At 31.5% G+C, this 13,223-nt stretch overlaps 1 protein-coding gene across 1 annotated transcript in view; it reads right to left on the bottom strand.

Moving 5' to 3' along the window:
- Positions 1-13,223, bottom strand: part of LOC106080249 (uncharacterized) — a 133,346-nt gene that overhangs the window by 55,921 nt on the left and 64,202 nt on the right. Inside the window, exons 16-27 of the mRNA XM_056023480.1 lie at positions 11,688-11,741; positions 10,970-11,002; positions 10,761-10,880; positions 9,635-9,686; positions 9,021-9,158; positions 8,156-8,250; positions 7,533-7,627; positions 6,906-6,926; positions 5,323-5,376; positions 1,893-2,113; positions 1,335-1,535; positions 504-700 (exon numbers count right to left, since the gene is read on the bottom strand). Of these exons, the coding sequence (XP_055879455.1) occupies positions 504-700; positions 1,335-1,535; positions 1,893-2,113; positions 5,323-5,376; positions 6,906-6,926; positions 7,533-7,627; positions 8,156-8,250; positions 9,021-9,158; positions 9,635-9,686; positions 10,761-10,880; positions 10,970-11,002; positions 11,688-11,741 (1,281 nt within the window). The remainder of the gene's footprint in view (positions 1-503; positions 701-1,334; positions 1,536-1,892; positions 2,114-5,322; positions 5,377-6,905; positions 6,927-7,532; positions 7,628-8,155; positions 8,251-9,020; positions 9,159-9,634; positions 9,687-10,760; positions 10,881-10,969; positions 11,003-11,687; positions 11,742-13,223) is intronic.

Here is a 13,223-nt window from a genome sequence, read left to right as displayed (position 1 = left end):
AAGGCAAAAGGCAGAAAGGAATGGAGAAAGACGGTTGACAAATCTTGCATGGTGCCCCAACGGTCCAACAGACTAAGGGATAGGTGAAGGTAAAGATTGAATGAAATACACATTAGTACAGCACATTTAAAAAAAAACAACTGGTTGGGTAGATGGAAGGAAAACTTGATCCTAGTCCAGGTATTTCATTGTGAAGACTAGGAGTTAGCCCTATGCACTTAGTTAGGGCAGTCAAATATTCAACCGGATAAAAAAAATTCATTGCTATTGAGCACTTACCAAATATTTTTCCTAAAAAGTAAATTATGGAATAGCCACTAGTGAGCTTTCCAATGTTATTTTTATTTCTATTTTCTGTCTTTTTCTTGACACCCCCCCCCCCCCAAAAAAAAAAAAAGCTTTGAGTAGACAGTACTATCTAGTAATCATTAAAATACTTAAGGGGAAAAAAAGGTAATACAAATGAATACAAGATTATAGTAAATGAAAAAGAAGTGTGTTACCCCTTGGTGAATATATTCCAGTTCTCGGGCATTGAGCTCCCTCATCCTGGCTTCTTTCATTTTAATTTCTCTCTTCTTTGCCTCAACCTTTTTGTGTTCTTGCTTGTACTTCTCGTCTACCTGCTTGACCTGCTCGGACAGGGCTCGAGTGTTCCCTGTGTAGTGGAGTTTGTTGAGAAGTTCCTTCTGGACTATGTCTGTCCGACAAAACAAAACGACAGTGTTACATTCATAAATAGAAAATATCTAAGGCATTATAAAATGTACTATACAAAGTTTCAAATAATTGAATAGTTACAAAATGTTTTTTTCCAACACTTAACTATATATTACAGTGAAAATTTGGTGTATAAAACCTTATAAGACTGCATGATTAATATTTATTATATATATAAAAAAAGGATATATGAAACCATTGGTTAGAGGAATATTTGAATACATATTTTTTAATTGAATAAAAGTATTCAGAAAGAATGATAATATGAGATAAGAGAACTTCATAGGTTTAATTTCAGTTGTACACTACAGCATTACATCTATAACAGCAACAATATACAAAAACAAAACAAAAATAAAAACAAACAACCAGTGCTCCAAGGCTTAGGTACCTATGTACTTTTCAGTGCCGAAAAAATGACATTAAAATATCCTGACCTTTAATAGAATGCATGAAATAAACATTTTCATTGATTAAGATTGAGCTGCATGTCATGTATCATTGAACTAAATGTATGGGATACCTAAGATATGTTCGGCAAATATATCTACTACGTTTTGTAAGGATGAAAATCAAATGATAAAAACAGAAAAGTTTCACATCTGCATCTATACCTTTATATCTTCCCTCTCTTGAAATTTTCCTCCGCCTAATTTCCTGGCCAGTTTGTCCAGATAAAGGAGTAAGTCTATCATGTTGACCAAGCATGGACCCGGTCAGCTCATCAGTCTGGGTGCCGAGACCCTCCATTAAAGTATCACTATTACCAGAAAGAGACTTTATCTTCTGCAGCTCCTGCTGAAGTTTTCTTTCAACTGTAGACATGAGAACCAAGGCTTAGCAAAACAGCAACATCCAGATTTAAAAGAGTTACACAAGTTAGAAATGATTGAAAAGAGAGAATTAAAAAGCTAAGAAGTAATCTCTAATACAAAGTTATTAATTCATTAGCTAGGACAAAAGTAATAGGATGTACAGAGAATAGATACAAATAATCTGGCAAAAAAAACAAACAATGGTGTGACATTTATACACAAATTTTAGAATCAATATAAATATTTGTATTATTCTTTTTCTATAAAAGTAATAAGATATCTGAGCATTCTTTTTAGTCTGCAACAAGTTTAAAGATTTCCCAATTCCAAGAACTCATCCACCATTTATGTACTCACATTTCTCTTTGTCTTCATTCAGCTTTCTCCTCTGCTCTTCAATCGTCTGTTCTTGCTTTTCTCTTTCTCTTCTTGCAGCCTCTTCTTGGGAGTCCAGGAGTTGCTTCTCTTTCTGGAGCTCTTCCTGAGCTTTTTGGTTTTGGGACAACATCTTCTCTTCCCTTTCATCCAGGGCTTCTTTTTGGGCATCCAGTTCTCTCTTCAACTTCTGAAGCTCATGTCTTGAACACAAAGAAAACATTGAGGTCAAAACAATGTATATTTGCTTCACCTCATTTTTGTTTTAAATTTATTGTACAAGTTTTTTCTATCACAACATTTATTGAAGTCTGTATATAATGTCTTAAAGGAAAACAAAACCAATACAGTACTTAAAGATAATGAGTATAAACAATGTTTTATTATTTGTGGGTTTTTTGGGCAAACTTAAATGTGGCTGGTGCTATTAAGATTTACTCAGGCATCAGTTTGACTTCACTGGAATAGGAGATAGCAGCTGACAGCAAATGACCTCTGAAAGAGACGGCTGGAAAATTCTCACAAAGGTCATTTAAGACCCTAAGAAAAAACTTGCTGAAGACAGATGCAGACAGCAAAAATGAGAACTTATATAGAACCTCAGTGAACTTTGCATCAGATGAAGCAAAATATACTGCACTTATCCTTAATCTTTAGCTTGATGACAAAACTTTTATGGTTTCATAATGACCCAAAGGATAAGAGTTTACCAAACCCTGTCACACACCTTTATAAAACATTATATATTTTAAAGGGATTTTTTTTAATGTTAATAATATTTTGTTAATCTTCCCTTTCTGTCAAAACTAAAATATTTTTTAAAAAAAAGAGAAAGAAATGAGATACTATTAAATTTTCTTCCTTACTTCCGGAGCTATCTCCATAAAGCACCTGAAAGAGACACTGACCCCAAAACCCTAATAGAAGAAAAACTGCCTGAACCCACTGCCCTGTTGATCTCATATATTGGATTAGTCATCTGAACCCTCCAAACAAAACGAGAATGCAGAAAGAAAAAGAAAAACTACTAATTTTGAATAAGGACAGTTGTCTTTTAAGTAGATATTTTGTTCTCAGATCTATCCGTGTTTTAAAACTTTGGTCACAATAGTTCACATTTCATTAAAATAATTATAAGAATTCATTTGACTGAAAATATATTCTTCTAAACGACTCGTATTCTTATGAAAGTAATCCCTTGATTTAAATGCAACAATGAGAATGTATTTATGGAGTTAAGATTATTTGAAAAACAACAAAGCTCCACAGACTTCCTACCAGTGTTGACTCCAAGAAAACAAAACAATGTACAAACTAAACCATCCCTGGTTGAAACAAGCCAAGCCAATTATAGTCCAGCACTAAGCAGCAAAATGCTTACACCACAAGCAAATCAATGGCCAGCATGCTCTATACAGTCAACTGGGATCAATATAATCCATAGTCCATAAACAAAAAAAAAAGGAGTGTTCTTATAAAAATATCCTTCAGGCCAAACCCAACACTTCTGTGATGAAAATGTTTGATTTTTAGAATTTGCATCTTAATGTTCTGTTTAGAGAACAAATATTGAATATTGTTTCAAGCTATTGATAAAATTTCCCAGTTTCCATTTATAATGAAAAAGTTTATAAGATTTTGGTTGAAGCAAAAATGTCTACTTATCAAAAGCTGAAGGTTAAAGGTCAAAAGATTGTAGAGATGTCATTTCAGTTTCTATGTAATTAGAAGTAAATTTTTCAAAATGGGACATTTTTTTTCTTTAATAAATATAATAAATATATTCTTTACTTAACGTACATCATATAAATTCCTACTGTATAGTGTAATATCTTTTATTTATACAATTTAGTAATATTAGAGATCACTTTTTCACAGTAAATCTTTAGTTTCTATTAGCAAACTATCTAGACTGATGAAACATCTACATATGCGCCAGAGAAACAATGACAAGATAATTTTTTTAAGACAGTAAAGGATCACTACAAATTTGCAGCTGAAACCTCTCCAGGATCTTGTTTATTTTGTACCAAGATTAGAAAAGAGTGAAAAAGATATAAGAAAAGCTTTTATTCCATTCCACCACATTCCAAAGTAAATTTTAAGCTCACCATGACCTAACCATATATCACAATTCTACAGAAATGGAATAGCACACTATAGATCACTAAATCAAACATAAATCCTTAAAACAATTTTTATAGGTCAGTATATTTCAATATCCCTTTAAAGAATGAGAAAAAAATATATACTTCAATAACAAAAAAAAAAAAAAAAAAGGTTTTCATTATTTCCTCATCAATAACAAATCAATAATCAAAGGGTTGGGTTTAAATGTCTCAGAACACAGAAAAACTATTTCTTGTTTCTTTGAGTCCTATCCAGCAGAGACTTGCTCAACAGACTTGGTTCAATATGTACAATGATTGATGGGGAAACCATTGCAATAGAGGCAAAGAGAAAATATCTCCCCTTGAAACCACTAAAACAACAAAACTCTATGATACAGATCAATTCTTGTTTCAAGGCAAAAGGAATGTTTCCTTTTTTTTTTTTTGTAGAAGTGTTTTCTTCTAGTTTTTAGTCTAAGTCTATTTTTATAACTTGTCATCAGAAAGTGCAGAGCAAGTAAAAGTAAACCTATTTTTACCCAGCCCATCTCTTCTATGTTAAAACTGATCAGTGTGGGGACCACATTAACACATAATGTCTCCACATTAGCCTTCATCACCCTCACACCTATGAATCCATGTGAGTGCTAATTTTATATTTAGCTACATTCAAGAAAACAACACACAATTGATAGAGATTATAAAGCATTTGATCAGATATATATAGTGTTTGCTTGTGTTACATGTTTTGAATGTTCCTTTAGAATTAAAGATTATTACCTCCTAAACAAAACCTCCTGCAAGACAACTGAAAATGGCAGCAGGCCTGGTTTGAATGCAGGACTATCAAGATGACAGTACTGCATGGATAAACACGTGCTTGAGAATGTGAAAATAACCAACTATGAATTTATTTACGGCTTTCATTGTTGACATTTTGTTCACTCATCAACAACTTATTATCAAATTTAAATTTCTTTAAAAATCAATACTTTACAAATTTAATATAAATTGTATTAATTATAATTACATTGTGATGAGGACCTGTAAAAACAAAGGTGGGAAGCCAACTAATATTATATGTATTTAAAACTAGAAACAAAACAATGAGTTATAGTTTTTTTTCTAATTCTAGTGTAAAATTTCTTTACATATAAATTATCTATGGAATTTTCAGAGTGAAATGTAAGATTTCATTCAGCTATCTGCAGAAATAATAATTAGGTAACTGCTTTAAAGCAGATATATAACAGTTTTATTTTATTCTAAAACTGAAATAAATTTGCTTAAGTAAAACTTACGAGGCAGCTTCAATTCTTTCCGTTTCATTGTCATGGTTTCTTTCTACAGCCAGGCTAGAGTGATAAAGAAAACAGAAGCCGTGTTAAACTTTGAATAACAAATGAAGTAGATTTAAACTAAAGGTTAAGATGATCTTCTAAAAGCCTGAGGATCAGCAACTTTGTGTATACAATTGTAACACCTTCTCACACACACACACAAATGAGGAAGAAAAAAATAAAACAAGAATGGATTCCCAAAGATACCCGATCCGATAACTTTGTCCAGCCGTGATAACAATGTCCCAGCACTACCACATTCGCTGGAGCATGTCTCAATAAAATACTCTTGTTGCAGAGTCCTACAATTGAAAGCCAACAGCCTATTGTTTCCACCCAATAGTTCATTGCTGGCTCAATAAATCAATATCAGAAATGGAAGAGAATCGTTGATCATTAGATTATTTCCCCCTACTCGTAAGAATGTGTTCACTTTCAATCACAAATACATTTTTTTTTATTTAAAGAAAAATTAAATAATATCAAAATATGTTGTTGTTTTTTTAACATCTTGTTAAATTAATGAATACAAACAAACATAATTCATGATTTTAATATGAGCCAAAAAATATTTTGCTGAGATGATAAATATTTCTCTGTGTTTATACAATTACATGTTTAAAGCATTATTAAACAATATATAATTTATGATTTTTTAATATTTTTTTTAAATAAATGATCAGGTAAACATCCAACTTCCTGACAGCAATAGCAGCTCAAAGAAATTGATTCAAATCAGGTAAAACTATTTTAATTGTAAGAAAGAAAAAGAAAAAACGAATTTGATGAGTGTGTAATTTGTTAAGGTTTGAGTTTTAACAAAATGAGTGTTCCAGCTAATCTACAAGAAGAATGTCTAAACAAACAGTCTCTAATGAAGGCAAGAATTTTAAAATGCTGTTTAACTGAATATTTTTACCATCAAAATTTTTGTTTAAGATCTTATCAACAATTACTCAAGGTGCAGGTCTAGTTTCCGCAAAGATTAATAGTAAGCAGTGTAGAGAGTCATGTGAACTATTAGTTAACCAGGCTATGGGAAATAGATTTCAACTAAAGTACATCAGTGACATTAAACAATGTCAACAAAAAAATAGGAGTCAGAAGCTACTTAATAAATGAAAAAAAATTAAAATTAATTGTGAAAAAAAATAAATAGATTAACTTAAAATTAACTGGATAACAAAATTGGATCGATTCATCATCTCAATCATGTCTTCCTAATAGAGACTACTTGAACCATTACGCTTAATAAAAAAAAAATGGTTTGTTACATTGAGAAAAATTACTTTGGATCATTTTAAGTACTTTCAATAAATCTTTAGTGATTTTTTTGTATTTCATTCATCCCTTTGAAACAAAATATGAAAAAAAAAGATGCTAGCATATTATTCCAGTCCACCTTTTCAAAACTTATTAACAATATCTCTTATGAACTGGTGCAAAGTGTAAGCCTATTAGTGCATTGAAAGGCAAAATGGTAAGCAATAAAATGGTAAGCAATACAATAAAAACCCATTGTCAAGGAAGAGAAATCAACTTACCATATATGTGCAGAATCCATGCTGCCATTTAAATAAAGCAAGCAATAAACTATCAACCAAGTTTCACCCCAGGCCATATTATAAATTAATAAAACATATTTGTAGCAAGTAAAAAAAAAAATCTTTATTAACCCATAAATACATCATCCTAATAAAGTGGTAGGACGCAATAGGATGTTACCAGTAGTTTTTTTAAACTTTTATACAAGAGAAGCATTTAAAAAGTTATTGTAATACCAAGATGCATACGTATATTTGTTGTTATAAAGGTTATACAACAAAGATGGAAGTAGTAATTGATGCGTTACAAACAAAATCATACAAGTTAACTATTATTAAGTCAAAGATGATTACAAATTGTTTGGAAAGAAAAACATTCAGCATGTTTAGTAGATGATATTTAAAATTAAGCTTTAGTTCAAATACACTGACCAAGAGTTATTGATCTTAATTTAAAAAAAAAAACGTCATACAAATTAAGATGCAACATTCCTAGTCAATCTTCAAGAAAATGATTATACTAAGAAATGCAGTTATGTATTGTAAGTAAAGGCTTGAATGCATACAATGCAGTAATTGTGTAACATGATTTAATTGGTTTGACTGACTGAGTGTTCAGTGACTTACTTTGGGTTAAACCAGAAAGGGCAGTGATCTACAGCAGATGGAATGTCAGAATAAGAGCTACTGTTGCTCATTGTTTCATTACTGCTTTGAACACTCTGAGGAGAAAAGAGAAATAATGCAATTATAATATGGAAATACATATGTATCACACAGATCTATCCCTGTATTTACATTGAGGGTAAGTCTCTGGCTACAAACTAGTAGATATACATTGTGTGAAATGTCAGTGATAGGTTTTGAAGTCTCAATTACATTATTGTCCATAAACTTTAGTCTATACAATAGAGAGTTCTGTGTAGAAAGTTTCTTTGTATCAATTCAATCAATTATATCTTTTTTTTTAAGTTCAAAGTATAGATGTTAATTTGGATGACTGTCTGGTTGTTTGGAATGACATCAGACTGCCATCAGGATGGTTCCACGTTATCCTGCATGGAGGTTGGACATAAATATCTTCAATTGTGAAGGAGTCAGAAATTTATAAAGATACAATTGTGTGTTGCACGGCATTACAAAATGTCAATGACTACTTTAGCCATTTAAGATTTGATTTATGATTTAGTAGCTTTTTTTTTAACCGAAGCTGTTTTTATGGATAATGTGAAATAATTGAGATATTTTACCAAGAAAGATCCAGAACGACTTGCTCTTGGTTTAAAATAGAGTTGTTTATCCCTGAATTGAAACTTGTTCATTTCTCCTAGCTGTATCTGATCACCTGCAGAGTCAAGACAACCAAACAAAGTAGACATTTAAATTGTCATTCTCTAATACATCTAAAAAATAATAGTAAAATTGATCAGACATGTATAGGTTTTCTAAATAAGACACAAGGGTCAAATGGATCAGATTTTAAACAAGTTAATACAATCAATTACAAAAGCTGGACAATTGTAGGTATTACAACAAGCCAGAGTGATCAAGTTTGTCCTCTCAGCTGCCCTGCAGAAGATAGTACAGAAAACCTAGCCAAACACTCTCTAAATCAAAATTTCAAGAAATTGTCTGACAATTAGACTGGTTTCACAGACAAGTCTTAACCAGAGAGGAAATGTCAAGAGTAAGAGCTAATCCCTACTTCAATAGAGAAGCTCAAAACTCTATCCAGAAATTAAAAGAGACAATAATTATTATTCTTTAATTTTAAAAGTTTACAAATGCTAACAGTGTGTGGGAAAAAAAAAGAGTGGACAGAACACCTGTTAGAAGAGTATTCTAGAAAAGAAGTACAGAAAAATTCTTTAATTTGGACGTAGCCTTATTTTTTTTAATATTATTGTGTTATAAGTGTAAGCGGCTCATTAACAGAAATGAACTGCCAACAACATCTCTTGTATTGTATTCTGGTAGAAGTGATATAAGACAGGAAGAAGATCTACAATGAAGTTACCTACTTTCCAGAGTAAAGATATAAGTACAAATAAATAAACTACTCAAAAAAATACATTTTAAAAAAACAGCAGGAGGCAATACAAGCTGGGACTTAACCTTGGTTTAGTTTTCTTGGCTGTGTGATGACTTGATCATTGATGCGGCACAATGCTCCAGGCTCTGGGTGGAGAATGATCTCTCCCTGAACATTATCAATATGACAATGATTCTGTAAGACATCCTCTCCTTGCAGTTCTGTTTTCAAATTGGCAACAACGTATAAAGTGTTACTGATAGTTTTAATTTAACAGTTACACCAATATATCACTCAATGATGAAGGGGCAATAACAATGATAAACTAGTAATGTCTTTATATTTTTCAATGCTCTCCACTAGACTCTTCAAACTAATTTTTGAGATTAATGAATTTCTTTTTCCGTTTCAAATAGTGTCATGGCAAAAATCAAAGTTGACAAGACATGAATAGAAGACTATGTGGAATATAAGACAACAATGATCAGATAGTAATGTCCTGTTAATTGTTGTCTAATTATAGGGATGACTGTCAAATCATGCTGATAATTGGGTTGACAAGACTAAAAGAACTTTTAAAAGGCAGATATAAGAATTAGTCAGACAACACTAACTATATACTTTTGTTTACTTTTTTTAAAACTATTAGTCTATGGACTTTCTGAAATGTATTCTTGAACTAGAAGGTTCTACTAACCTTTGAAATCTTCAGAGTGGCTGTCACCTTGTCCAAAAAATGTTTTACCATGCTGCAATCAAAATAGATAAAAACATGTCGGTCACTATAGGTTGTGTATCAACTATTTTACATTTCAAAGTGAACAGTGTTCCCTCACCACTTTGCACTTCAGCTTTAGCAGCTTCATTTTTTCATGGGTTTTTATATGTCATAAACAGTTAAAATAATTCTCAATCTTCACTTTTTTAGGACTTTCTTTGAAACTCAGTTGGTGTAGTATGTATATATATAGTTTATGAATTTTTTACATTAAAAAAAAATACATATAATATAAAATATCTTACTAATATTTATTGTAACAATAAATAAATGTTATAAATAATGACATTGATATGAGTTACAGTAGATAGTGCATATTTACTTTCTGAAATGAGAACCAGCATTGCTTGTCTGAGATGCTACATGCCTGCTCACAATTGTAAACAACACACAATTGTTTTCTCGCCTTTGTTGCATCTTAGCTCCTGACTGGCTCAGTATATAGTGGTGGGTTGTTTATTTCTGTTGGTTCACATAACTGAATCCATTCACCTTTCCCCAGTTAGCTGCTATTCTTATCAAGATATCAATAAAAGAGAACAGTCCATCCTATTAGGTTATCCAGCAAGCTTTTTTTGGCGCCAGGATTTGGAAGCAAATGCCAAGCAGATGGGCAAGACGTGGGGACAGTTGGAGAGACTCGCCCAGAACCGAGATGCCTGGAGGAAGCTGGTTGGTGGCCTATGCCCCAGAGGGGACCACAGGCAGAGATGAGATGATTTCTTTGGGCTGCCTCTTGAGTCATGTCTCACAATTTGACCAAACCAGCTCAGCTTTCGCCTATCCCAGCATTGAGTTCTTCCTTTTTGTCATCCAGAGTGTTGACTTGTAAAAGTACAAACTGGTATCTGATACCCCGCATTTTTCTGTAGCATTTTCTCTCCAAGGCTTGAATTCTTTTTCCCACCTCACTTTCACTTTTCTTTAATTGAAGGCAATTTTGAAAAAGCTACCACAGAATTGTACTCAGTTATGAAAATGAAATCACTTCCATAAGTGTTAATAGTGTTAGTAAAATGTAAAACCAATGCACTTATTGCCTTACCTTTAGTTCAAAGGATGATGGTAGTCCAGGCTCGGCATTAAAGAAAACCAAACATGGAGATTTATAGATAAAACTGGAACTAGATGTATTAGTACTAACTGGAGGGGAACCAAATCCAGACTGTTGATATAAAAAAAACATAGAAATAACATAGAAGTCAATTTCAGAGCGCAATTAAAAAAAAAAATACCAGAGAAATGGTAAATTACCTCATGATCATATGCTCTGAGCAACAGCGCAGCCTAAGCAAAGGAAGAAAAAAATAATAATAATGACATCATAAAATATACATTTGGACAAAATAAGTAAATAGATGTTTTAAACTATGTGGCAGATAGTGGTGACAGGATGTGATAGAAGATGACAATAGCAAACATAATAAGACTTAGCAGTGACTAAATCCAATAAGATAACACAGAACAGAAGACTAACAACCAGAAGAAAAACAAGCAATAGAAAAAAGAATACTTTTTAAAAACAAAGCTTAAATAAGAGAAGGAACCGCTAAGTACTACCATTAATCTGAAAATTACTGGGATTATCTCCCTTTCTGCTATATAATACAAAATTAATTAATTAGTACAAAATGATAAACTAATTGGTTAATTTTTTGATTGATTCTTATGTTGTTATTGACTATAAATAATTATGCCAACATTCAACTTGATCCGAGAATGGGAAGTGGGACAATCAAAAGTGATAGAAAACAAAGAGGGGAAAAGAAATGTGCAGAAGAAGAGTGAGAGATAGGAGACAGTATAGACAACAACAAAATAGAAGAGAATTAATGAGAGAACAGTGACTGAAAAAAAAAAAGCAAAAGATAAGGGTGACCAGTGAAAAATGAGATATTATTATTAGACAGAGAATGCTACAAGAGCACCACAACAAAACATCACAGTGAGAAAAAAAGACGTGAGTTACAACCTTGTTCTGATATTCCTCCAACTTTTCTTGTGTCCACCTGCTAGGATCAGCTTCCTAGAGAAAAATGAAATACACCAATGTGAGGCTGACCTATAAAAACATAAATGAAGTCAGCAAATCTTTTTTATCTAGCTAGGAAATAAAGTTGAAGAAATAATGCTGTCCAAGGTGATTTCTTTTGTTGTTTTTTTTTGTTTGTCATTTATTTAGAATTTGGAAGTTCATGCTTGAAGCTAGGAAATATTTGTTTTAAAAATCTTAATAGAAAGTTGTTGTTTTTTCTTGTCATTTATTTAGAATTCGGAAGTTTAAGATTAAAGTGAGGAAATGTTTGTTTTAAAAATCTTAATAGAAAGTTGTTGTTTTTTTAAAAAAACATACATTATATATGTATGCATATTTTTCTGACAAATGTAGAAATTTTAAAAGTTTTAATTCTGATTTTTTTTACAGTGCAGTGGTCATGGCCTAACTAAAAGTATTGCAATTTATTTTCTCAAAGTAAGACTTTTTTGTTCAATAGTTAATAGATAACTTTATATTGCCTAGGGAGGAGTGATGGCTGAGTAGCAAAGTGCTTGGATTCCAATCCAAAGGGTGCCACGTTCAAATCCTTGTGAAGACTGAGATTTTTTATTTGGGGATCTTTGAGGCACTTCTGAGTCCACCCAGGTCTAATGGGTACCTGACATTAGTAGGCGAAAAGTAAAGGCAGTTCATGATTGTGCTGGACATATGACACCCTCATTATCACTGGACACAAAAACATTTTACCTTAACATCATCTGCACTATATTATAGACCTCAAGGTCTGAAAGGGGAACTTTATATTGCCTCAAAAAAACATTAAAATCCCAAGATCTCATTTAGTCAATACTGTTTTTAAGACTTATTTCCCCTGCATTCTTGAAAGGAATATTTTCACACATAATTTCAAAGAAAAAAAAAGTTAGGATATTGCAAACAAAAACTTTTAAGTAAAAAATAAAACTTGTTATTTCCCTTTCTTTATACTACTAAAATGACATTTCCAACTTTTACTAATATATGTCACAGCATCTTATAAATTTCTAGCTTTGAACTAGAAGTAGCAGATGTTGTTGTTCTTCACAAGATGAAACATATCAATAAGTTGTTTTTTTTTTTAAAGATTTGTGTTTTAAGAAATATATTTTTTTAATTAATTTATAAAAGCAAGTAAAGAAATTAGAAGAAAAATATATGGAGGACGAATATATTAATTGTTTTTTATCTCTGACAAAAATATTACATTGGCAACATGATTCATTTTTTTGTTGTTGTTTTTTTCCTTTAGAAATGACCTATGAATCAAGAAAGTGGTTAAAATCTATGTTAATTTTGAAGATTTAAAGATTATTTACAGTCAGAGCAGGAATCAAAATATTTTACTTAGTTATAAGCAGAAACATTTAATAATTGATTTCATTTGATAACTAAATTTGTGAATATGAATTTAAATCTTGCTTGCTGAAATTTCAAAGACTAAAAGGTAATGAAAGTTTGTGTTATTTGAAA

Source organism: Biomphalaria glabrata, chromosome 3, assembly GCF_947242115.1.
Source record: "Biomphalaria glabrata chromosome 3, xgBioGlab47.1, whole genome shotgun sequence".
Lineage (NCBI taxonomy): Eukaryota > Metazoa > Mollusca > Gastropoda > Planorbidae > Biomphalaria > Biomphalaria glabrata.
Note: the sequence above shows the minus strand (reverse complement) of the source record. Positions and strands in the feature narration are given on the sequence as shown.